Source organism: Vanessa atalanta, chromosome 15, assembly GCF_905147765.1.
Source record: "Vanessa atalanta chromosome 15, ilVanAtal1.2, whole genome shotgun sequence".
NCBI lineage: Eukaryota > Metazoa > Arthropoda > Insecta > Lepidoptera > Nymphalidae > Vanessa > Vanessa atalanta.
The window spans coordinates 5,739,904-5,767,219 of NC_061885.1; the positions used below are offsets into that span (position 1 = coordinate 5,739,904).

General features: G+C 30.3%; 5 protein-coding genes across 8 annotated transcripts; 3 read left to right on the forward strand and 2 right to left on the reverse strand.

Annotated features, from left to right (window-relative positions):
• Positions 1 to 251: 251 nt before the first annotated feature.
• On the reverse strand, positions 252 to 1,003 carry LOC125069207 (gamma-aminobutyric acid receptor-associated protein). The gene has a single exon (XM_047678611.1). It carries the CDS (start codon positions 880 to 882, stop codon positions 532 to 534), a length of 351 nt encoding a protein of 116 aa, XP_047534567.1. The 5' UTR covers positions 883 to 1,003; the 3' UTR covers positions 252 to 531.
• A 1,811-nt stretch (positions 1,004 to 2,814) lies between these two features.
• Positions 2,815 to 4,924, forward strand: LOC125069303 (transcription elongation factor spt5-like). Its single transcript, XM_047678745.1, has 4 exons — positions 2,815 to 3,062; positions 3,926 to 4,162; positions 4,404 to 4,568; positions 4,649 to 4,924. The coding sequence occupies exons 1-4, from the start codon at positions 2,946 to 2,948 to the stop codon at positions 4,784 to 4,786; spliced, it is 657 nt and encodes a 218-aa protein (XP_047534701.1). The 5' UTR covers positions 2,815 to 2,945; the 3' UTR covers positions 4,787 to 4,924.
• Positions 4,925 to 7,805: 2,881 nt separating this feature from the next.
• On the forward strand, positions 7,806 to 9,861 carry LOC125069218 (E3 ubiquitin-protein ligase rnf146). Of its 3 annotated transcripts, none has more exons than XM_047678630.1 (6): positions 7,806 to 8,175; positions 8,246 to 8,331; positions 8,411 to 8,567; positions 8,809 to 9,000; positions 9,204 to 9,381; positions 9,483 to 9,861. In XM_047678630.1, exons 1-6 carry the CDS (start codon positions 8,157 to 8,159, stop codon positions 9,553 to 9,555), a joined length of 705 nt encoding a protein of 234 aa, XP_047534586.1. In that variant the 5' UTR covers positions 7,806 to 8,156; the 3' UTR covers positions 9,556 to 9,861. The 3 variants fall into 3 exon arrangements, with proteins under 3 accessions (XP_047534586.1, XP_047534587.1, XP_047534585.1); XM_047678631.1 differs by having other exon boundaries at positions 7,822 to 8,175; positions 9,195 to 9,381; positions 9,487 to 9,860; XM_047678629.1 differs by having other exon boundaries at positions 7,837 to 8,175; positions 9,195 to 9,381; positions 9,483 to 9,844.
• A 393-nt stretch (positions 9,862 to 10,254) lies between these two features.
• LOC125069371 (54S ribosomal protein c83.06c, mitochondrial) lies at positions 10,255 to 11,227 on the reverse strand. Of its 2 annotated transcripts, none has more exons than XM_047678848.1 (2): positions 11,041 to 11,083; positions 10,255 to 10,945 (listed from the first exon to the last, which is right to left on the reverse strand). In XM_047678848.1, the coding sequence occupies exon 2, from the start codon at positions 10,938 to 10,940 to the stop codon at positions 10,608 to 10,610; it is 333 nt and encodes a 110-aa protein (XP_047534804.1). In that variant the 5' UTR covers positions 10,941 to 10,945; positions 11,041 to 11,083; the 3' UTR covers positions 10,255 to 10,607. The 2 variants fall into 2 exon arrangements, with proteins under 2 accessions (XP_047534804.1, XP_047534803.1); XM_047678847.1 differs by lacking the exon at positions 11,041 to 11,083 and adding an exon at positions 11,151 to 11,227 and having other exon boundaries at positions 10,386 to 10,945.
• A 3,062-nt stretch (positions 11,228 to 14,289) lies between these two features.
• On the forward strand, positions 14,290 to 16,706 carry LOC125069308 (2-iminobutanoate/2-iminopropanoate deaminase). The gene is made up of 3 exons (XM_047678753.1): positions 14,290 to 14,446; positions 15,741 to 15,967; positions 16,490 to 16,706. The coding sequence occupies exons 1-3, from the start codon at positions 14,364 to 14,366 to the stop codon at positions 16,630 to 16,632; spliced, it is 453 nt and encodes a 150-aa protein (XP_047534709.1). The 5' UTR covers positions 14,290 to 14,363; the 3' UTR covers positions 16,633 to 16,706.
• Positions 16,707 to 27,316: the final 10,610 nt, after the last annotated feature.

A 27,316-nucleotide genomic window follows, 5' to 3' on the forward strand; every position in this document is an offset into this window, starting at 1 on the left:
CAACAGGTTTTTCCTTAAAACTCTACTGATAATGTTTTGTAGAAATGAAAATGAAACAATTAGTTTTATATATTGATCCAACTACGATATATAAATAGTAATAAATATTACATATAAATATTCTTTCAAAAGAATTTTAATATTTTGTTGAATTATTGATCAAGAAATAAATACTTATTTCTTTGTATCTACAATCAAAAACGAGTACTACTTAAAATAATTGGAGTAGGAATAATAATAAATGTAAGATATGTATTTTAAATAGATTTATTGTTTATTACATAAATGTTACACTCTTAACCAAACAAAGAAATTGGAATAATAGAATACTTTCGCCCATATAAGTGTATTTTGCTAAAACTATAATAACATTGCATTTACAAAGTTGAAAGATCAAATCGCAAATTAAATCAATTATCACCTTTTAAAAACATAATACATCAATATTGCTAAGCCTTATAATTAAGACAACCATATGGATAGAAAATTTTGCATATGGATGTTAAAGTGAATTTTAATTAAAAGAAAAAATTAGCCGTAAACATTTTCATCGGAAAATGCAATGTAAAGGAAAAAGTCTTCATCGTGATGTTCTTGATACAGCGAGCCCATTGTTGCAGAAGTGGGAGGTATTACGTTGTTAACAAAAAAAAACAATGCATCTTCGGGACGTAGATGGATCCGTTTTCTGATCAAAAAGTAAAATTGGCCCACGGTTAGATCGGATGGCACCAAATACTTTTTTTTGTCGAGATCTCCCAGTCGAGCTTTAGGGGCTTTCTCCACAATAACTGGAACGCGGTCTGGATATTTTCTGCGTATCTTTTCGCCCTCGGTCTTTCTCTTCTCAAAAGAATGTTCTTCTTTGTATTGGAATTTCATTTTAACGTAATATGCTCACTGTAATTTGCAAAACGATAGTTACCAATTTAGATTAGATATTACGACTTGTTTTTTGTTTTTGCGTTATTGTTTTAAATGCAATGACGCAATCAGCTGATGTGACAAATAACAACAGATAATATAGAAATACAGATTCTATAACTTACAGAAAGAATAAACTAGATTTTTATTTGTTATTTATAATTAAATATAAAAAATATTTATGTATACTTCTTCAAGCCAGTTTGTAATAAAAATACCATAATATGCATACATCAAGTAATTATTGATAATTTGAAACCTACCTTGGCTTTCATAATTAACCTTAAATATCATTAATCAAAATGTATTTTAAATAAGCTAGACGGCCAATTGTCTCTCTAAATACGTTTTAAGTACAGTCACAGTACCACTGCTTGTTAAAGTCCCACAAAGTACTTCAAAAATTGATTATTAATAAATCTTAACCTTCACCTTGTGTTCAACTCTAGTGTAAGATGACTTCGATACAGCAATGCCAATTCCAGCTGAAGATTCCACCTAGGACTAACTTCGCATTTCCCTCAATATTTTTAGGCAACTCTTAAAGTTTTTGTTGCTTGATACACATAACAGACATTTCAAACAGCATAAAAAAAGTATGGCGTTGTTTAAGTGGCTGCAATTAACAAATTTATGACCCAATAAAATATGATATATTTATATATATATATATATACAATAATAATGATAATAAAAATGACATGATAACTATTTTAATTTCTTAACTTTTTTTCCTTAAATATAGATTTTCTTAATTTTCTTAGCATATCTTTAATTTGGATATTTTAATTGTCTGCTTTTTTATACTTTTATTTTATTAGTGCTACCTATGTAAAATAATAAATGTACCGCTAAAAACCTCTTAAATTATCCTAAAAAAATTTTGGTTCTCCCTAAATGAGGGGTTAAGTCCCTAATTTGGCAACTGCTTGGAAAAAATCGTATTCTCGACTCTCGAGTTCACTCGGAATCAAATCATTGATCAAAGAGAATAGTGATTATAAATAGTGATTGTAAATATAGTGAGTGTATTGTGATTAAATCGATGAAGCGAATGATATTGGCGTTTATAATAATATAACCATTAATAAAATAGAGTTAATTTATATATATATATATATATATATATATATATATATTTTAATTATAGGAATAGGAACATAAGTAATTATCTTACGGATCATTCTTTTGAAAAAGCTAGGAAGGTTGAATTCATTCAATTAAAGTTGATAATATAATTTAACTTGATAAATGAGTTAATAGAAAGTTTTGGTCGGTTTTTCACGGTCAATTGAAGAAATTTTATTTCGAAAACACTAACCAGTCGTAACAGAAGTAGGATTAGGGAAATCAATTGTTTTTTAATTTTTTTACTGTTTTTTCAAAACTTAAATCTACACATATCCCAACCTTAAAAAGTTCAATGTGTCTTTTACAATTTTATTACTATTAATAGTTATACCTGTGTTTATACCTGCACGGAATATATAAAAGATTACCTATAGCACACAAAGTTTGTGTGCTATAGGTACATCATATACCCCTTTGACTCAAACTATCTCCATACCAAATTTCAGCATGAAGCGGTAATAGACCTATTTTTGCATTTATAATATTAGTATAGACTATGTGTATAAATTGTGTGGGCAGTTTTTTTGTTTTGTTTTTGGTTTTGCAGAAATTATATTCGAAAGATAATATTTTTAGTAAGTAGGTAAATATTCAATTATTTAATTGCTATTTTTAATAAATTAAATATTTTTTTATTAATTCAATTTATTTAGGAGAAACATAATAAGTCTGTATTTTGCACAAATTATGTAAATTTATTTGTACATTTTACATATTTGTTTACTTCAATATTATTAACTAGAATCTAGCAACTGGCAACATTTAATTGGCTTCTTGCTTTGCTCATGGATACAAGTAGAAGCGATTCATTCGTTTATTATTGTGGGTTTCGCGTTTTCGCATTTTATATTGTTGTCGTCTGCACTTGTAACTATATAATTTAATACAAAATGCGTAAAAGAAAGTCGCTTAAGAAAGCGGATGATGAATCTGACGCCTCTGAGCCTGGGGCTGAACCAGAAGAATTTCAAGATTCGGGAGAGGATTGGACGCCGGATGCCGATTCGGTATGTTTAAAACGATATGAATATTATTATGAAACCTAACATAATATAACACTTAGTTACAGATAGATTTTATGCATATGTGTGTCAAAACTTAAATGGCGCGTGGTTTAGGAAATATTTTTTTAACATACAAAACGTTAGGTTAGGTTGCAGCGCTATCTAACATACGCTCGCATCATATATCTGCTTCTAATCATATTTTAATTTCAAACATATTTTTTAATTTTCATGCATTTTCTAAATACCTATACAATTATGCTATACACTTCAACTATTGATCAAAAATTTTATGTAATTTTATTTATTTTAGTACATCTTTCAATATTTCTATTCTTATAGACATATAATGTGCAAATAAAGAGATTGTTTTTTAATTGGATTATAACACCAAAAATATAATCATTAAAACCAACATAATTAATTAACATATTATTCTGTGCTTCAGTCTGAAATGATAATTATAGGTAATTGTCCACAAAGGACAGACTGATATTTAGTTGAAATGTATGTAGTATAAAATCTTAGAGTCAACCAAATAGTAAACACGAATGAAGGTGAGGCTGTAGTCACTGTATTAATACATGTTTTAATTCATTTGAGGACATTATATTTTGCTAGTACTTTTGAATTATAAGAAGTATGCTTTTTTGTAATACTTTTCGTTTCATTAATTATGACAAGAAGCTAGTATTGAAAGGTTTATAAATTAGGTAAATAAGTATACTAGTCATTAATACTTAAAAAATATTAAAAATCTTTTATTTTAGTACAAAACTCAATTATAAAGTATAATTTATTACACAATTCTATAGGCACTGCAATTGTACCATATATTTTTAAAGTGTTCTTACAATTTGTTATAGAATGAACAACCTGCTCGTGGTGGTCGGAAACGTAAATCAAGAACATCTTTAAACAATTCTAAAAATAAACGTAAAAACTCTTCATCAGAGGAAAGTGAAGGAGAGGGAGAAGAAGATGAAGAAGAGGATGAGGAAGGTGAACTAGATGAAGAAGAAGGTTCAGATGATGAAAAAAATGGTTCAGATGGAAACAAGTCTGATTCAAGTCAATCTAAAGATATACCAAAGCATTTTCATGTAAGAATTTTGCCTGTAATAATTTAATGTTGTAGTAACTGATATTGACTATAGCAAGAAGCAGGATCCGATTCAGTAATATAAGTATCAGTAATATTTGCTACTGTTTGACTAAAAACAGGCAAAACTAAACAAAAGTGATACATCATATATAATTAAATACAAACCAAATGTTAAAATTTATTAAAGTTATCCATCTATTATATTTATTATATTCATAATTAACTAATTTATTTTTCAGTCTGGTAACTTTGTGTTGTTAAAATCTGACGTGAAATGGGATGGTGACACAGTAATTTCAAAATTGGATGAATTGAATCTATGGAAAATAGATGGAAAAGCTTTATTACAAAAATTCATTCCAATGGAATCAAATGGAAAAATTCTACACAAATGCACATGTGTGGTTGGTATCTTTTAAAAAGATTTATTTTAGTATACATAAGAGAGATAGTGTACTAATGTTTATTAATTTTTCATTTGCAGTATTCAGGATGGAATGTTGATAACCGTGACAATTACTACCCTATTACAGAAATTTTGGACCGGAATCCACGTACAGACTCTAAGGAAATATGTGTAGCTTTAGATCTTAATGATCTTATCAAAGTAAGAGACAAGTAACATGTGCAGTTTTCTACTTAATTCAACTAGATAAGTCTAAACAAATGTAACAAATAAAATCTTTTTTTTGGCACTCCATTCCAGTTTACTTTGTGTAATTCATTTTTAAAATGGGAATTAAATGTTCATTAAATTTAATTGGGGTTTAATTTAAATGCTGCAATTTTTTAATTTATATAATTTTAAGGTAGTATAAAAATGCACTCATAATATATAATTGAAAATGAATACAATGTGAGGAAAGAAATTCCTTGTATCAGGTTTATTAAACAACTAGACTATTTCTTATGTTCTTATATTTTGCTTCCTTTTTTTTTTTAATTTCAATAATAACTAAAGAAGATTTACAACAAGTTATTTTTAAAATACTGAACACTAATGTACATATATATAGATAGTATGCATTGTATGTATTGTGTACTGTTTATTATCTTCGCAGGTACGGATATATTTACATATATATGTATGTATGTGCTAAGAAGAAAGCCATACTATTATATAGCTTTGCTTATTTTCAGTATTTTGCAATTTAACTATCAATTATAAATAATAATATAATCGTGTTTCGCACTCGTCACGTCGCCTCCTTTGAGCATCCCTTGACAATTTACGTAAGTGAAACCTATCATTTGAGAATAGATAGTATATTTTGTGAACAATCATATTATTATTGAAGTAAAATTGTTTTCTTGAATATAGGCTGTCACGCGCGGTAACTGACAAGACCGACCGACCGATCGACCAGGTTTGCTTAAGATCGTCAAGAGGTCGCACGAGCGGCAAGCTATCGCTAACACCGCCTATTAAATAATTATACGACTTATAAAAAAAAAAGAAACGGAAATCTAAACGTTTTCAGATGAATAAGATATACGACAGCGGATTACAAGTTGGGAAGAAATTGTTTGAAAAGTTGTGCTGCGATTATGACTATCATGAAAACGAATGACCAAGCGAGCCTAAGCAAAACCAAATATAATGCGGCAGAGCTGCAGGCTCGCCTCGAGTCCAAGCAGGCTCTGACGAGACAGCGCGCCTGTTGAAACGGGCAGTGGCGGTCTAACAGGCGTGGCTCGCCCTGGGCCTCTTGTCTTGGGGGCCTCCAAATGTCGTCCCAGGCCTCTGACGGGCTTAGTCCGTCACTAGACACGGGCGAAGCATGTTCTGTCCCACCGAGTCAGTACTCGGCTGATGTCATTTTCAAAGGAATAATCAAACTTTGACGTGATTGCAATGATTTAGAGGATCATGATTGTGAGACTACAATAGTGAAACCAACGTACTAGGAAACTAAGGGGCTTCTTCGTAAGAATAGTTTGGTTGCTATAGATTCCCAGTTGAATGAATACTTCGAAGGTCTAGCTCTAAACCGAATAACGTCTTGAGGCAGTGCAATTGGTGTGTTACATCTATTGCGATTATTAAATAATTTTCTCGAAGCCTAAGTTATTGGGAGTACTACAGAGAATTTATCCCGGGAACCCCTCTAGCTTGTAGGCCCGCATAAGTAGTCCAACCGTAGAAGTGTTACGGTTGCAAGCGCAATGCTCTTTGCTCCCCGAAGAGACTTCAATGCGCTATTCCATCTCGCTTTTGGGTATTTAATTTTGACTTCACTTTGAGAATCTTTGATTGCCTCGTTGGTCTAATAGAGGGACAGGCAAATGGGCCATCTAATGGTTAATTAAATAAATATACAGGATGACTGGTGAATTACTATTAATATTTAAAGAGAATACTCGGTATAAGATTCTCATTCGAATTATGTAAAAAAAATTGGTACTTAATTTTTGACCAAATTTCCAAAAAAATTCATTTAAATAAATGAAGTGTGGACACATTACAAGCGGCGCTTGCGGTGTGTATTGTGCCGGTTGCCACCCGCAATTAATAGGTATTTAATTAGGTATATCTTATAAATACACAAATGCAGAGTACTCGGCCATGGTTTTGTGCTTATGTGCGTGCGAATGATAGCTTGCCGGGTGCTACCAATTTGTACCGGCAGATGTTGATCAAATCGCTTAGTACCTACCTTGTGTAGATATAAATAGGTAGTTTAATGATCAATCGTTGTAAATAAGTATGATTCTATTTTTAAATACGCCGGAGATACAATGTTACTTAAACAGTTCATATTATTTTTTGTACACATCATACCTTTTTAGGAAAAATACTCTGTTGCTGAGTTTTTGTGATTACCTGAAAAAAAAACATTTCTTATTTAATGATATAGGTGGCAAACGGGCAGCAGTCCCACCTGATGGACTGTGACTACCACCGCCCATGAACATCAGCGACATCGGAAGGCTTGTAGGTGCATTGGTGGACTTTAAGAAATGTGTACGCTCTTCTAGGTTTGTTTAATCGGTTTGGAAAGACCGCCGGTGAAAGCTGGTTCCACAAAGTGTTTGTGCGAGGCAGAAAATGCCTTAAAATTATTGTGGATTTTCGAAGATGTCCAAAGATGAAAATCAGCAGCCGGGATGAATCCATACAGTTCTTCGGAAAATTCCGTGTGTAAAATGTGGTAGACGATACAGAGTGATCCAACATCACTAAGCAAAGCAAAAGGATCAAGCAAGTTAGAAAAAGGCTTAATCGTCGATAATTAGACCCGCTCTGCGTTGAAGATATACAAATAGAAGAAGCTAGTTCTGGGGTGCGCCCACCCAGAGGTGAGGGCAGTATCCCAGTATTGTGAGGCAAAAATTGGGGCTTGTACAGTATTAGGCGATGGGCCGATGTGAAGTATCATCTTGTCTTGCTGAGCAAATGAAGCTTTTTTTACACCAATTTATCTAAGCTTTCGAGAGACTAACGCAGCAATTCTCATCAACAATTTAGTTTTATGTTTATTAAATTATTATCAAGTATGGAAATTATCATAGAAAATAACAACCAGTAAACAACAGTAAATGGCATAATTACATCAAATCTGTATGAAATATATATTTTTTCATTGCAAGTTTTACGTGTACTATGTATGTTTATTTTGTTCTTGTGGGTTTGAAGTTTCTCATTTACGAATATTTTGATTATGAATCTGTGCACTCTATTCTTTACGTCTCAACTGTCAGTCATAACTCATAACCAGATGCAGAAAATAAGAAATTGTGTTGTATACGTATAACATAATAACAAATAATAATGTTTATAAGCGTTTACATCATCTAAGTTCACTATAAGTTTTAAAATTGACCTGCCTAATCCAATGTAACAATAAATATTTAGTCTTTTGTAGTAATTGCAAATTTACGACTTAAGTTCATAGTACAGAGAAATGTTATAAGTTGCTAATTACTTTAAGAAGAACTGAATTTCAAGTTCTAGGTTTGATAAAATTAAAGAAGTGTATGTACTTTCGAAAATGGATAAAGATAGCCAAGGTAACAATCGTTTTTATTAAAAATGAATTGTGTGTCATATTTATCTGTAATGTTTATATATATATTACAGAAAGAGATTGCGCTATTTGCTTACAAAAATATCATCACCCAACACGATTACCCTGTGGGCACATCTTCTGTTTTCTCTGTGTTAAAGTGAGTAATAACTAAAAATTTACACTTCATTAAATTATTTTCATAAATCATTTTGTACCTCAGAATGTCTCATTTATAGGGCATTGCAATACAGAGCAAAAAATGTGCCATGTGTCGTATGGAAATACCACATGATTATTTTGAGCATCCAGATTTGATAAAAAAATTGGCTCATGACGAAATAACTTCTGAAGGGGATACTGAAAACTATCAGTGGTACTATGAAGGGAGAAATGGTATATCTTCTTTTTTTTAATAGCATACATTTTGTCCATTCCTTTGAATCTGTCAACACAATTTTGCAGTGTAAGTAGTTTTCAGACTATTCAGTGCAATTCTTTGTTTATTTACCAAACATTCAAAATTTTGATTGTAAAGTTGCGTAAATGGGATATTTTTTTTTTTAAAATATCTTTATAAAATTACTTATGTTTGTTAATGTGTGTATAATAAATATTTTTATTTATGCTATTTTAGGATGGTGGAAATATGACGAGAGAAGTAATACGGATTTAGAAAATACATATAGTTCAGGAGAAACTGAATGTTTACTTCTGCTAGCAGGCACTATATATTGTGTAGATTTTCATAACATGATACAAATACGTCGCAGTGACCCTACTAAACGCCGCAAAGTAAAAAGAGATATACCAACCTTACCTTCCAAAGGTGTGAAACAAACTTATATTAAAATCTGCAATGACCTTTCAAAATACTATTGTGAATATAATTTGAAGCTACCTCTAGTTTAAATCATAGATTTTACTGAGTAAAATCCAGGAAAAACTCAAAAGTTACTTTACAATATAAATAAAATATAATAATTTTATTAAATTATATATATTTAAGTATATTTGCTTTAGGTATTGCAGGGATAAAAAATGTTGAAACAAGTCATACAGAAGTAAATACAGATTCAGATGAAAATATGGTGCCTAATGATAATGTAGAAACTATTCAAGTCAATAGTCCCAATTTAGTTGCTGTTAATGCCAGTACAAATACACTTACTTCATCCTTATCAGTTGATGATCTTATTGACAATCTAAGGTAAGAATGTACTTAATTAAAATACGAAATGTAAATTCTTAGTTTGCTTGTACCTTACATTAACATTTTTAATCTTTCTATTGATAATTAATCTTTTTCAGACAGATTGATTTACATCCTGATGATTCATTAGGTACAGATCATGAAGAGACATTAAACTCAGCAAATACATGACTAATATAAAAGAGAAATAAAAGTGAATTGCCACAAGTATCTATCATATTTTATATAAGTTATTATAAATTATTAGATTTATTTGAGTCAATGTCCTTGAAAACAAATACAAATTGTTTTATTTTATTAGTAACTCAATATTCGCTTACTGATTGATCTGAATATTTGTTGTTAGAAAAAAATATTTCTAAGTATGTAAAACTTTTTGTTATTACATATATACATGATATGTAACTAAAAAGGCTTAAAACAGATAGCAATAAAATATATTTTTATAGATGGATTTCCTTAAATATCTATTTATTTAAATATTAAACCTAATAGTTTTTTTTTGGATTAATTATGTGAAATATTACGAGCTATCAGAATACTACTGTATTTATATATAAAAATGTTTTCTTTTTTAAATACTTAATATGTGTTTTACACTTGCATAATTGAAGTGCTAGTGCATAGATCAGTATAGTTTATGTTAAAATGTAAAATATGAACTAAATTTTAGATATAAATAAACTGTTAAAGAATTATTGTTATTTGATTAATATTCATGATGTAAAACAGTGTTTTGTTTTCAAATGTGAATTATACCTAATACCTTCCTCTCATAAAATCAAGAATAATGCAAATACAGCTGCAAAAAAATACATAAACTTAATGCAAATATGTAAATTGACAAATGTTTGGTATATGTTAATAAGACACTTAATTTTTTTATTTTAGAATCAATATAATAAAACTTTCCATGTTTCCAAGACCCAATTTTTCCTTTCAGATACAACATCTATTACATTACATAATTTTCTTAATAATATGATTCTATATTTCTTGAAAAATAACAATATTAATACTGCGAAAGGTTAAAATTAACATCTAAAGATGCTGACAAATAATTCCACAAGTGAAACTTATTAAAAAAAAATGATTATTTATTTATTGTTAAGATATGGATTAAAAGTCAAGTACATTTTAATAATTATTTATTTCCTAAGCACTTCTCCATATATATTTTTAGAACCTATTTTAATCTATATTATATTGTATATTTTACTTTATTACCATGGCCTTACTTTACTTTGGCTAGCATGAGTTAATATATAAGTATTTAGAGGTTTTGGTTTCCTTGCCATCTGTTTATGTCTAGGATGCGCTGGACAAATAATATAAAGTCTCTCTTGTCTAGATACAAAGTAGCAGGATTTACAACGACGTCTTACAAGTCCTTTTACTTTAAAACCGCAAACTTGATTTATTAGTGGCAGATTTGTTGGTAGTAGTTTTTCTTTTGTTACATTTTGTAATATGCTTGAATTAGTAGTCAATGTATTAAAACTTCTTGGAATTTGAGTTGTTATTACCGTTTTAGCTAGTGAAATAATTCGCTGCATGTTTCCTGAAAAAATATTTTTTCTATTTTGTAATGTGTTTGGTTATAGATTATAAAGTAAAGCATAACCTAAAGATTAGGTTTTTATGTTTCTGTCATACTTTATGAGTAATTACGGAAAAAATACTTTATATAATATAATTACTAATTAATTAATTCATAATATGAATAATAAAATATAAATAATATTCAACGAAAAAATGACATTTACTTTGCAAGTTGACACTTGATCACAGAAGATTGGTATTTGGCATTGGCAGAAGAGAGGAGACTAGAGACGAATCCTTTTTTTTTTAAATATTTTTATTAGAAAAGGTATTACGCTATACAGTCTATAGATCATTATACATAAATAATAAAGTAGTTTATAGTAAATGAATAAATTATAATTATAAATAAATTGAAATAGATATTGTGTGTTAAAAACAGTAGAGCATAGTTAAACTAAAGTAATACCCACATAAAAGACCCAAAAAAAAGATTTTACAGAGATAATATCCAGCCATATAGATATAATAAAACACTATATAGAGTGTTATACGTCATTCAACCCCTCTAAAATTTTCGGCGTCACAGATTATATGTCCTGAACATCAATATGCTCCGAATTTAAATCTCGGTCTTCTGAGTCATAAAATACATCTACGATATCTTCTTGTTCTTGCTGTCTTTTTGTAGTTGAATTATTTAATTGTTCTTCTAAACCTTGATCTTTGTTGTGTTCAATTGGAGTGGGGTGTGGAGCTAAGTTTCGAGTTGAAACTATTGATTCCCGCCCATTTTTATGCTTCACAAAAGAGTAATAGGGGTTACTTTGTAATAGTTCAACATCTTCAACATATGGATCGTTTTTATTGCGTATAAATTTTTTCATTAGCACAGGTCCAGGAATTAAGCAAGTGGGTAACGATTCTCCATGAGGTAAGGTTCTCTACGAGGATGATTAAATAGTCGTTCGTGTGGAGTTGTATTAATTAGTATACAAAGAAGTGAACGAATTGCATGTAAGGACATTGTCAGAAATTGCTCCCAGCTTTCAATTGACATTTCGCTTGTACGAAGAGCAAGTTGTAATGTTTTCCATAAAGTGCCATTGACACGCTGGACTTGACCATTTCGACGTGGATTATAAGGCGTTGTTCTGCTACATGCAATTCCCAAGGAACTTAGAAATTCTATAAACTCTTTAGAAATAAAAGCAGATCCTCTATCACTATGAATATAAAGCGGTGTTCCAAAAGTGTAAAATAAATCTTTTAAACATCTTATAACAGTTGAGGTTGTTATTTCCTTACAGGCATATGCAAAAAGAAATCTACTATATTCGTCGATTATTGTTAATAAATACTTATTTGGAGTATTCGATGGTAAATGTCCTTTAAAGTCAATGTTTAATCGCTTAAAATGTGCTGTTGCTTTTATTAATTGACCTTTAGATTTCATAAACCGAGGTTTTTCTGTACATATTTGGCAAGACAGTACAAGAGATCAAGCATCAGCAACTGTGTTTTCTTTTCTTTTTCTTCATAAATTATACGCCAATATTCCATATTTTTTATAGTAGCAGGCTGTTCGTACAGGTCAAATAAAGAATTAATATTCCGATTTATTTTATAATTAATCATTAAAGGAGGTATGTAAGGTCAAGTCTGCAGTACATTTTTTTTTGTTTTTAAAGGTCAAAATTAACCGAAATAAATTGTCGAAATATCAATCATCCGATTGACTGCATTCATCATGGTCTCAGCCGAGCGGAGTCGGTCAAAGAAAGAAGAGTTGGTGAAGCTTTATATTGAAAATAGACAACATTACCTACTAATGTTTACTGTCAGTTATATTCCTAATAAAGACCGAGAAAATACCCACAACATTAACAAAAGTTTTACGTGTGTTGGTAATTAATTTGAGCAGCGTTCCTTCCGAATGCATCTGCACCGATACTTTTCTCTCCGACTACGTCAGCATACTATCTCAAAAATATGCTGTGTCCGACCTGAAACTATTAACTAAGATTTTCCGGATAAAAACCGTGGATTCACTAAGCTTCCCAAAATTTTTAAACATCAATTTAGATTGCATGTATTGCCCAGACTCTTTGGTTGATTAAGGTATTATTAAAAGTTATTATCTAACTACGTTGTGAATCAAGGGCGCATTCCAGTTTTATATAGGGATACCGTCAATGGGATACTATATTTTTCAGTTTTCTACAGCCCCTGCATCATTTGTGAGCTGGTCTAAATTTGAATTTACAAATACAAAGTCTACAAACACATGTACATAGTATTATATATGACGTAGAAGTTCCTCCAGGGTTATTTTTAAAAAGCGTGACGTCAGCATTGCTGACGTCACTTTTACCAACATGATCTTGATGGCTCATTTTGCAATGAAATAATAAAACTATTTCAGCAAAATAATAGGTTTATTCAACAATCGATCAGGACACAACGTTCGTCTGAACAGTGCGACGGCTCGAATGAGAATGAACCCCGAGCAACCGTCGCACTGCTTTTTATAGCAAACATCATAATAACAACACCTGTTGAACACAGGTGTTCAATCAATGAAATAACATTTAAAATTCATTTTTATGTTTAGTTTTCACAATTATTAATTCATTTCTGATTTTTAAACAATAAACAACAAATTATTTACAAATTAATTAGAAATAACTTGATTAAATAATCAATTTAAAGCGTTTGCGCCGACATATACAACACCGAGAAAGGCATAGCGCTGCACGAAACTGAAATTGAAGTGTAGCTTGGCTCCAGGAATACTCATAGACAAATCTATTTTAACTCTACTGAACTCTAGGAAATCTTTTAAAACTGTCAAATTGGACAAATATATTATTTTCAGAAAAGAATAACATGAAATAACTTCACTCAACTATGGCCTGAATAATTATAGATTTTACCGCATAATCCTTTGTATCATCCGTTTATTGAAATATTTTTTATATCTCTAAACTACAATGTCTAATGTTCACTTCGATGAGGCTTAATAGGGACTGACAAATAAATTATAATAAATTTATAGGTACTTCACAACAACTTTTGTATATCCCGAAACTATATCCTATAATGATGTTAAAGTTCCGTATCTGTTACGATATGAAATATCAAAAGGATTGTGCGTGAATTCCAAACAAAAAAAAACAACATTTAATCAAACATAACTTACCTCTTTGATATATTAATATAAAGAATGACAAGTATATTTATCATTCAAAGCTAAAGTTTTGTCACCGATAAATTATTATATTTACATATGTATAATATTTTTTATTTATTTGATTAGTCTCTTATCAAGTGAAAACAAATCATAGTGAACTTTTGACCTTACGTTACTTGATATATTTTATTACTAACTCAGAAGCAGCGGTGAACACTCAAGCAAACGTTCAATTTAATATAAAATGTCTAAAACAAATACTGATGGAAAGGTAACAAAAACTATTGTCACGTCGCCGCATATTTACAAACCCGTGGGACCTTACAGGTATGTACTTGTACATCATATGAATTCGCTTGGATTTTAATCAATCTTAAATTTTTGCTTATTTATCGTTAAAATGTGACTAAAGTTTTATAGTTAAAACTAGTTACTTTAATTTGACTGAATAATATAAATAATAAATGTTGTTATTATTATCATCTAAAAATTATCAATTAGGGTAAAAACGATGATTTGCAATAAAATACTCGTGTTTAAAAATGTTGCTTGTGTGTACTTTATAATTATTTCTCAATAAATATGTATGTGTATATCATTTGCATTTGCCTCGTAAGGGGGCAATTCTCCTAACATCTAGCGGTTATGATACGTTACCGATTCTATTCCGATCCAACGTAAACGATTCTTCCACCTCACAACAAGAAAAGTCTGCCTAATCACAACTATGGGCCTATTCTATATAGGTATTATACAATCTCGTTTTATAAGCAAACGGCTGAACAACAATGATAACATTTCGATTCGATTGCGATAAAGTTTTTTTGTTAGTATAATACTAATTAGTATTACAATTGATATAGACAATTTTTACATACAGACATACACAAAGTTGGCAGTGTTTACACTTCCGCACCTTTGAAAACAAATATAATCATCGATTTGCACCAAAAATTTGACCGCTCTTTGGTAGTTTGACGGCCGCTGCCATATTCGGCAGCAGGACTGATATTATTATCATCTTTTTTTATATTTTTATTTTATTAGATAAGCAGACTATGTCAAAAGGGTCATCGGATGGTAAGTGGTCACCACAACCCGTAGACATTAGCATTGTAAGAAATATCATACCCATCTTAACCATCTCTAGCACCGTACCTGTTGTTACACGGGCACACTAACCTTTCAAACCGAAACATATAAATACTAAGTATTGTTGCTTGCCGGTAGATTAAATGATAAGTGGGTATCTTGACCTGGTTCTCTGACGGACTTGGACAAAGCCCTACAAGTGAATAATCATCCTCATTTATATTTTAACATGAACATAAGGTGCATGTTGATCTATGTATATATGGTTATATCTTGATCTAGATTTTGTGTATTTATTTGAACTATTGTGGTTTTATGATGATCTATACAGCCTCATCGCTAAAGGTTTTCTTTAAGAAAACGTTTTTTTCGCCCTGAGGCTGTTTTTGGTATATTTTATCTAGTTATTAATTGTTTCTAAAAGCATGTTTGTATTGTATTGTATGATTTGCACATTTGACGAAGATTTCCCATATTAATATAAACATATTGAATATGTACTTGAATGCCTATTATTTATTATTTACAGCCAAGCAATTCTAGCAGATAAGACTCTTTATGTTTCGGGAGTACTGGGGTTAGATCAACAGGCTCAGCTTGTATGTGGTGGTGCGGAGGGTCAAACTCGACAAGCATTGGACAATTTAAAGCACGTTTTGGAAGCAGGCGGCTCCTCTCTTGCGGGGGTTTTAAAAACTACCATTCTACTGAGCAACATGGACGATTTCCAAGCCGTTAATCAAATTTATGCGCAATGTTAGTATAAAGAACTTTTATAAAATAAAGCAAAACAAATCGCTCTTTTGCGTTTAATCGTTTGAACTCGTTTGAGCTTAATTGCCATCGAACATTCTTTTTCTATAATTCCATTGTCGACATTAAGCCGAGGTTTAATAGTGATGCAGTTATCGTGAGTTTAATTTATGATTATTAATTCGTTTCGCGATCTGCGGATAAGGTCAACATCGAGAACAATCGTTTAATCATCATGCAAATTCACCGTTATTTCAATTGGTTTTATATATTTTTTCGATATCCACGATGTGTTTAATCTGAGTAAAAATCGTTAGGCCATTTGAGTATAAGTAAATAATTAGTAGTACTTATAATGTTTCAACTAGGATACTCAGATTTCGAGAGTCATAAAATAAGTTCAGGATAATCTTATAGTATATGATTCAGTATTCCTTTTTTAACAAATAAAATACCCTTTAGATACGACTACCTATAGGTTATTAAACCATTATTTATCACTAACTAGTTAATAAATAATTCCAGATTTTCCAAAAGATTTTCCGGCGCGTGCTACGTACCAAGTAGCTAGGCTGCCTCTCGGCGCTGCGGTAGAAATTGAAGCCATTGCCCTGAGTGGAGACCTCGTCATAGCTGAAGCAGGTCCATGCCCCTGTGCCCGCATCTAATATCCCAGTACATTAGGAAAAAATATCATACTCAAAACACAATTAAATAAATGATCAAATGACATTAACCATAATCGAATGTTTTATTATTTTTATTTGTCATTAATATAGCATTTGTATCATGATACATCTTTTTGGATATGTTAGTATCCGCCCCGACTATGCAGCCAAACAAGCGCTCCGGTGTAAGCCGTGACCTCAAAAAATGATCACAATACTATATATGCTAAGTCCGTTCGGCTTTTTTAAGGAGATAAAATACCAGACCAGAGTTACGCCAAGTAGGTGAGATAAAAATTGTACTTATTTAGTATACATAAGTACAATTTTTTTCAATGAATAGGCAGAGAACATTAGTTCGGTAAAAACTGGTAGAGGTCTTTTCAAAGTATTATTATATAAAACCATCATTAAATTAGTTAATTATCTTTTTTTCTAATTGACTGAAAGTGATGAGTATTTTTTTTAAAAAGATTTTATTACCTCTAAAGCCTAACGATAAAATACAAATTATGTAATAGTCACTGAACCGTTAAAGCCCAATAACCAAAAGTTGTTGTGAGGAATTTCGCAGTTTGCGACACCATCAATCTTGGTTCAGATAAGCAATTACTAACTAGGTACTTTTTTCAATGATTGCTTATTTATACTTCATAATGTTTTGAGTATTATGTATGATTAGTTTACTAATAAATATATACTACTTGACTTAAATATTAATTTCTTAAAACGTCGTTGATATTAGTTATTAGGTATTTAAGTACATTCAATAAATCTAAAGTTATTTTAGATGAATTACGTATTATATTTTCTACATTTCTTATGTATATATTAAACAATTACAAAAACGGACTTACTTTAATTAAATACAAGTAAATAAAACAAAATTCTACTTATTACAATATTTACAATACTCTTGTAATATCAGTTTACTATGAAGACTAACGTCTAGTTGAATTTTGATATTTTATTTTATAATGGTGTGTGTTCTATATAATATATTGTAGTACCCTTGAATTTAATTTAGGTTTGATTATATAACATTATATAAGAAAAACTTAGTATTTTTTTATAATGTTCATTTTTGAATTATACTAGCGAACCGCCCCAGTTTTGCGTGCAAACGGGTGCAAACTCTAAATAAATAAATAATATGTATTGTTACAGTAAGTTTACGAAACTCATTTCGCCGATGTTATCTTCTAAAGTATAAATTCGAATGTGTAAGAAACAATTGCATGTCTCCAAGAAAGCTACGTTCAAAAAAATATCGCCTAATTTCTGCAACTATTTACTATTTACTGCCGGAATCATGATAGTGTGCATTCTATTGTAATGATAATAATTTAATGGAGATCAATTATGTTCTTTTCAAAAAATGATTTAATGTGATGAAAACAAAAAAGAAACATCTAAATAATCTAAACTTTTTTGTATCAGTCAAGTTTGAAACCTGAAACCACTGCAACATGCGAAAAAAATAATTATATAATTAAGCATTATTACATATTATAAATTCGAGTGGATGTTGTAATGTTATTGTTAATTAACATGAGATGTCAGATATTAGACTTGATATTGGTTTCTCATTCAATGAGCGTTAGGAGTCGTGTACTTTTGGATACCCCATTGTTAAATCTATATTAAATGCCAATTTTTATGGAAATGCTATCGCGGACTTTTCTGTAGGCTTCTTTGAGATCTACAATTTTCTACTATGTTGTTTTGATGTAGATATACACAAGGTTTAGCCAGTTAGTTAGATAGTTAGTCATGTTAGCGTACCATAATAGACTTTTCGGATAAAACATCGTCGTCGCTCTTTCTATTTAGAAACCCTGTCAAAATTCGCTGAGTGGCTATTCAGCCACTCAGCGAATTTTGACAGGGTTTAACCTGTTAGAAACCTACACAGAAATAGAAAGCGTCTTTGTTTTATACTGTAAAATAATAATAAATAAGTAATATTTTATAATTATATTATTATTATTAGTCTATATAAAGTATGTCAAAAGAAGAAAATATGAATAATAATAAAATGAGTAATTTAAACCCCCGAGGTCAAGCTTTTGTTGTTACAGCCACCCGGCCGCCCTTTCGCAGTGAACGATATTTTTGGTTGCACGTAATTTGGAAATGGTGATATCGTCTAAATTAATCACTCGAATTCCCAATTGAGTAGTTTAGAATAAGATACAGGCAATAACAGCAAGCGATCTTGTTTTATACTATTTATAGAATAATTATGTTTAATCAATGTATTTTTCCTAAGCGTAACGATTTTTTTCTTAAAGGTGTTCTTAATTTATATACCTAAATTAGATTTTATAAGTAAATTTGTGGTTTGTAATTTACTTGGAAGAAAGGAATTTCCTTTTCTTCTAATTGAATTCTCATACACAACCATTTCATTAATGAAAGTAAATTCGCTCACGATTGACCTTCCTAACAAAATATCGTAATAAATACCTAAATAATAATGTCGCAAATAATGCATTTCAGAGTAGTCCGACTCATTTTTCTTTTTTTTTTTTGGAGGAGGACTAAACCTATAAATTTATTATGCAAATATTTAATATCTATAGTATAATATTAATATAGTAAGCATCTTCTTACACGCATTGAAAAGTTATTACGCAATTATTACTTTTAAAAATATATTTACTCCATTGATTTAAATAAAAATGCAATGTAATATTGTTTATTTTTTTCCACTACGATAAGAATTAAAATTGCGTACAAAGGCAAAATATAACAGCAAAGTAATGCCGATTTTTATGCTAATAGTAAACAATAGGTAATAGTTAATTGAAATATGTTTTTTTTTAGATCAGTACATTTCCTTTAATTTAATGTTTATCTATACTAATATTGTAATTATGACAGTAACTCTGTCTGTCAGTCTTTTGGTGTTTAGGTCAAATTACTGAACCGATTTTGATGAAATTTAGCATGGAGCAAACTTGAACTCCAAGGAAGGAGATAGGCAACTTATAATGCTTAAAACCTGACGACCAACCCATAAAGTGAAACCCCCTAAATAGAATAAAAATTTAATTGCTATAACCATTTTTCTGTAAACATCTTGTAATTCCGCTGAAATATTAATCGATCAATTACAAACATAAATAAAAATCATGTTTGGTGCGTTATCAACAAAATCATAGCAGACTTTGGGCGTATGTAAAATAATCTTACAATTTCTTCGGTTACCAAATGTAGGTACGATCTCAATCACGCAAGGTTCAGTCCCATTATGATGAGGACTTTGCCCTCTATATTGTATATTAATAGACTGTTGCTATCACTTAGTCTTTATTTTCATGACTAGTATTTTATTAGTAAAAAGAACACGTAACTACATAAAAATGTGTTGTTAAAAATAAAAACGTTCAAGGTATAAGTACAATAATTGCGTCAAAGTGGAAGAATGCTTTACACTCGTTTAATTTGAAAAACGCGAAGGGGGTGCGAGGTCAACTGAGTGGGCAACCTCCTCCCATAATACTCGTAGCTGCGAACGATACAATCTTGTAGGTGCGCAGTCGAGTTTAGTTCTTGTAGCCGAATAGTCAAAGGCTGTCATTGTAGTATTACAACAGGTCTCTAACTAACGCATGGCTGACATTTAGTATATAGCTGTTCATCATGGGCTGCACCAGCAGCGCTCCAAACATGGCAGACATTCATGCGAATAGCACAGGTATAAATAACAAAGTTTCCAATTCAATCTCTCTAAATAATCGCGTTTTATTAATTCGTTAAATAAAGACAAATGTAAGGCTAATTAAGTTATATTTCCAAGAGAAAATTATTTTGTTCACAGTATTCAGACATAATAGGTGTTTAACGTTCTTTGTTGTTTCATTAGCCGTGCGAAATCGTGTTCGTAAATGCCTGACTCAGGGTTGAACGTTTGCTTAGCAGTTAGAGGTCAATGCTAAAAGTAGAATCAGAGCTTTTTAATTTATTTTTGTCATATCCTAATTTGTAATAACTTTTTTAAATTTATGGATTTTTTTATTTCCACCACAGCTAAACTAAATTGTGATCGACCCAGCATCCGCACGGTCTGCACGGGTATTGCAATATTATTCAACTATATGTACTAGAATAAACAATATTTAAATGTTCTTTAAATTATTATATATATTTATATATTATTTAGGCTAACATGATTCTTATCATATTTATTTTTCGAAGGTACCTACTAAAACAGAAATGAAATAAATAACCAAAAATAGTTATAATTTATACCTTATAAATTATATCTATATTTATTATATATATTACATAAATGCTTACAAGTTTTCGAACGCTGCTGCCCAAGCGTTTTCAACTCGGGCAGGTGTTGGGCTCATTTTTGTCCTAAGCTTATAGAATATTGCTGCTCCCTGGAAGCACGTAAGATTTAAGGATGAATAATTCAATTCAATAATTTATTTTAAGCGATGCCATTAACAAATAAGTTAAGCAGCTCTTAAGGCAGCCAGTCTAAGTTATGCAGCCCTTTTTAAGGAAATAAGGCTATGTGTCGAATTTAACCAAATAAATATTTTAATGTAATGTTCGGTAAATGTCATATAATATCTACAAACTTATTAGTATAGTATCTTTACTAAAAAGTTGTGTGGTTAAACGAAGACAGGTATAGAGTGCGACCGTTAGCGAAACTGCATTTGAATTCACTATTAAAGAATGACTATTTTACCAGCGTAAGTTGCATAAACTTTCTTTTCAAAGTAATATTTATAGAAAAAATGTACCTATCAATATCCTGTTGCTGGGCTAAAGTATCCTCTTCTTTTGAGGTGATGATTTGGAGAGTTACCTCCACGTAATGCCCAGCACGAGTTGAATTATTTATAAAAATTCAGCAAATCAATATGCTTGTCCGTATTTGAATCCGCAATCTACGGTTAAGATTCACGAAATTTAAACACTGAGCTATTTCGACTCTTATCATCCTTGACCCATACTTCAATTAAATTTTAAATCTTAATATCTTTAAATTTACATACGGACATGATTTTTCTATTTTTATATTCTCACAGCTGATTTAAGTTCAGATGACATAGTTTTGTTTTTTAAAAATTGATATTATTGGGTATACCTATAGATCTCATGAAATATTTTATTGATAATCATACTAAGCCCACAAAAATACTAAATAAATAATTGAAAGCGTATTGTTAAATAGAGTTTTCCTCTTTATAAATTACACATATTGTTCCAGATAATGTGAAAGAAGATAAGACTTTAGAAACATCCCCTGAAACAAAAATCGATGAACTGACTCGTAACGTTGTTGATAATGAAAAAAATAAAATTGTGCTTCCTATGTGTGATAATTTAGAAGAAAATATACAATTATCTAGAAATAATTCTTCCATAAATACATCAGCCACCCAACAAGCTGAAAATGGTATGTACCATATTAAGGAATCCCGTTTTTCGTAGTTGTGCGTTTGATTTGTTATTTTGTTATGAATGGAATGTAACCGTTGCAACTTAATTATAGTTTAAAAATGTTACACAAATTAATCACTATTATGCATTCCTAAACCTTCAATGTCTGCACAATATTTGTCAGTGTATCTTTATGTTATTTATTTCAATTACTTCGAAATAACATTTTAATATGATGCACATGAATTTATTAATTTAAATATAGAATAAGAACGTTTATTCCTATAACAGGTTAAAAAGCGAAAGATGGCGTATGGTGACATTTAAATACCTACTTACCTATGTAAATATGCAAGTGTACCGTCGCCATTACCGTCGTAATCGTGCTTTTCAAAACGACCCTCAAGCTATAGGACTACATACGTCTTTTTAAACAACGTATATTTAAAAAAAAACTCTTTATTACGAATTGTTCCGAAAAACTTAAAATACCGTTATTTGTCTGTATCTATTTTTTTATTATTTCCATTACTTATAGCATTTTGTTTTGCTATTATGTCTTTAAAAATATAAATACAAATATTGTTTTCTCCATGGTCTTCTGAAAGCAATTTTTTTTAATTATTTAACAAATATGTGTTAAGTCTTTATGTGATAAGCTATAAGTAAGCGAACAAGTGGCTTTAACTCGTATTCAAATTTCATCATGACTACCTTTTCATTCCCATAGATTCGTATGGGAAATGCGACATAAACGGCTATATCTTTTGATTGCTTAGACTTATAGATTTGATTTTCTCAACTTCAATCCTCACATACCTTAATATTTGGTATTCATTTTAACTTTATACCTCTACGAGTTCCCGAGGAAAATTGTATTGACAGACAGACAAGGAAGTGATCTTATAAGGTACTTGTTTCCTTAAGTGGTACGGTACCCTTAAAATCGTGACAAAGATTGCTCGTAAACGAAAGCCTTGACGCCTAAGGTTAAAATGTAGTAAAACTTTAATGAGTTTCCAAATACGATAGTAACAAGTCTCATCTTAGCCTGCATTTTGCGGACTTTTGGATCTCCTCGTATTTAATCTGTTTTAATACTAAAGGCAAAAAATCGTTTTAACCAAAAGAAATCTGAAAACAAAATTTGTGAATTTGCACTCAGCGCTTATTTACGATGTTATTTGTTTAATTTTAATCGATTTCGAAATATAATATAATTGATCTCAAATAAAAAAGACATATGTTGTCCTATTCAAATAAATGTGTCTTTATTGTTTCTTGTGGTTGGGCACCTTTCTTAATTGGTAGGTATTTGAAGAGATTGTTAATTATTATTATTCTAATTTTAAAAATCATTTTGCACAATTCGCTATGTAAACTTCTCTCTATCACCTAATCACCTATATGCACTTGTCGTTTATTTAGGTGAACTGCACATTAGGTCAGAACCTACATCTACTGTCGAGGAATAAGATGGCTATCTGTTATGCAATAACACAAGCATACCTTTCGAAAGATGTGATGGTAAGTCAAAACCAATAATATAACATTTAATATTAATTGTTATTATTAGCAATAATATATTCTTTGAAACGAAAATCATCTATAATTTTAAAATCATCGATAAAATAATAAGAGAAGACGTACCCTACTGGTTCAGCCACGTCTTTTCTAAACTTTACATTCTGAGTGAATATGATTTGCAGTCGGAAAATAATGGTGAATGAATTGCGTTTTCTATGTATTGAAAAATTATTACTAGATATATTTGATTAGAACACGATAACAGATGAAAATTATGCCTTAATGAGTGCTAAGGACTAAGAAAGAATAAATAAAGGCTACTTCATCAAAAAAATATCATATGAATTTCTTTTGATTTTATAATTAAATTATATAATCAGACTTTTTTTCAGTTGACCATATTAAGAACATCGTAGAAAAGCATGAAAATCCTGAATCTCATGCAGAACTTACGATCCAAAATGAACTACCAGCTTTGAAAGAAGTAGTGAATAAAGTTTTATCGGAAAATATAATTAAAAGTACAGAAAATATATCAACACTTCCCGAGAACGATAGCGGTAGGGAAGAAAATGTCGTCAAAATTCCTGAAAAAAATATCGAGCCACACGACACAAGTGAGATTAACGAGGACTTCAAAGAAAATAAGTGAGTAAAGAATAGCAAATTAAATTCATAAAATTGTAAGATTTGTAACAATCGAATACTTGTTGGCTCCTAACGGTTTTAATAAATATAAGCATATTTTTTCATTGGTGTATAGTGAACAAGAAGAAATTTTTGAAGAATCCGTAAGTCCTAGTCAGTCAGAATGTAGTCGAGCGACAAGATGGGAAGCGCTCGCCGACATAGCTGCAGAACTGCCGCCATCACTCGCAGTCGATCCTTTAACTGGACAAATTTACTCGCTTGCTAAATAAATAAATAATTATTAAAACATTTATTAATCTCTTTGCATTTTAAACTATTTAAGTACTTAAAAAAATTCGCATTTTTAATTTTCAACGTCAGACATAACAACAAGTATTAAATGTACCTAGCGTAAAGGTACCTTAACGGTAAAAGGTATATTAACTACGTAGGTTTTGTTCTTGAAATCAAAATATTTTGCAAGATAAGCTGCACCTGACCTTACGTTATTTTGCATGCTGGTATGTGAAATGCTTTTAAATCTACATAATGTCAACATAATTTATACGCGAATAAAATAAAAAAGTGCTATTTGCTTACTTTACTGTGGCCGTTATAAAGCTTACTAATTTACATCAAATGGAATACGTAATTGTAACAGTTTTGTGTGCTATTTTTTAATTCATACTATTGATTAAGTGTACATTTGAATAAGTATTTAAAAAAATAAGTTTAAATGTATCTATATATATATATAGGTATATTATCATATTTATAATTATTATAAGTTTGAAAATTAATGTATATGGAAATTTGTTGACCATATTCCACAAGACTGTAAACATAATGAGGTATAGTTGACATTCAAATTATATACTTAGTTAATTATGTCGTGGAAAGGGCAGAATTATAATACTTTTCTTTATAAAATAATATGACAGTCTACGACTAGTGAAATAGACACATAAAGGCTTAAGTTTCCTCTTTAATTACATAATATAATTTTAATCTTGGGATCTTAATATCTTATATAGGTATAGTAGTCATAGCAATGTTATCATACATACCATTTTGTTTGACTTTAGGAACTACACAGAATGAAAAATCATTCAATAATAAAATTTATATATTTCGAGACAATTTTATTCAATGATATATATTTACACGTATGTTTTATTTGTTTTGGAGTATTGTGGTTGAGTTCAATATAAGTAGAAGTCGACAAGGTATTTTTTGCCTCAACCACCTAGCAACAAAATCATTTCCAAAGAGGTTTGGTGTAAGTTGTAAATAATATATGTCTCTTCAAGTCTAGATTGAATAGGCAAGCTTCTAGACAAGCACGATGTTACAGCTTTAGGTGGAGACCTTAGGCTGTATCAACACTCTCTATCAGTGATAACAGTCAAGCGTTAGCTTATACATTTAAAAAGTAATAACAAAAATGTCTATGTGGCCTAGTGGATAGAAGACGTAAGAAGAAAATAATATCAATAATATTTATATTATTTTATTAATTGTTAACATAAAGTGCTTAATAAAAAATAGGAATAAGACACGAATATTTGGATTGATTGTTCGCTTCAACACACTAGGGCCCACTCTCGTTCCCAAGAAACAACGTCAATTGATGCTTCACAGTAGAAAATATATTATTTATTTTATTAATTATATTTCTGAAGATAAGAAAAGCATTTTCGATAAGCGAAGTTTGTTTTTTTCATCTCATCCTTATAATTTTGCCACCCTATTTAATTTGGCAATATCTCTGAATGCAGCTAGTACAAATTCAACTCTGGCGTCACCTCCGCTACCAAACAAAAGAAGAAAGATGAACAAGTATGATATACAACACAGCCTATTGGTCCCAAAATGGTTTTTCTCAGTTTATACATATTCCGGATTCCACACATCAGGCTACCTAGACAACAATTTTCTAGTCAATCAGAACCAAATAGTACTTATACCTCAGCTTCAGGCAATACAAAATCCAGAATTCTTCATCCCTCTGAGGCGGTAGAATATCTAGGTATGGAACAGACAAACCGAACAAACTGAACAGAGTTCAACTTCCGTAGCGTCAGATGCCCTATATCTGGCCCTAATGCTACTTTAGATTATTTACATCTTTATTTGTATTACAAGTGAAATTGAATTTGAAATTAAGTGAAGTCAATTTTACACCTCTATAATGTTTAAATTTTAAACATATTTTTAAATTCATTTAGTATTAATTTAAAATTTATCTGGATCCTGTATTGTTAATTCTAATTTTAGACCTCACAAAATCCTTAAAACCATTAAATTTTTTAACTGTTATAGGTCTACAACTACAAAATTATAATTTTACGGGAATAAGTTATTATTTTTTCTTACACGGAAAATATTTGACAGCACTGGTCAGAGGACTTTTTATAATAGGCTATTTGACTGATTTTTAAACTTCATTTTATATTGTTTAGTAGAGGTTAAGGAACCCAGTAAAAATTGTTTTTTTTTTAATTCCAGTACATATTTGCTGAAAAATATCAAATTCCATATTTAAATAGCGCGCGAAAACGCTACTTTTACAATATGGCGCTGCAATGGGGTCAGTGACGTTACTTGCCTGTATTGTAATCAGTGGCACATATAATCCACATACAGTAGGCAAACGAGGTTAACAAGCATGTGACATCATCATAAAGCCGACCAATCAGAAGCGTTTTGTGTCATGTGACAAACGTTTAAAGAAATGCATTTTTTATTTATGGATTTTTTTTAATATATATACAAATATGAATTAAAAAAGTTACTGTATAAATCTTGACCGCGTGGAATGGTTACCACCATTGCTAAGCAGCATTTCCCCGTTGAATCGCAATTCCGATCCTCTGGGCTAAAAACGAACCAGCCCTCCTGTCACCAGTGGAGGCAATAAGGCGAGGTGTTATACTTTCGATGAAGCTTTTTGCACCATAAATAATAAAATTACCATTTTTATATAAATTTGTTATTATTTTAACTTTCGTTAATAAATAACTATTTTTAAACTCATAATATATACTGAATAAAATAATTGAAACATTATTTTTCGCATTGTCAAATAGCCTATTGATAGGGTACATATATATTTCAC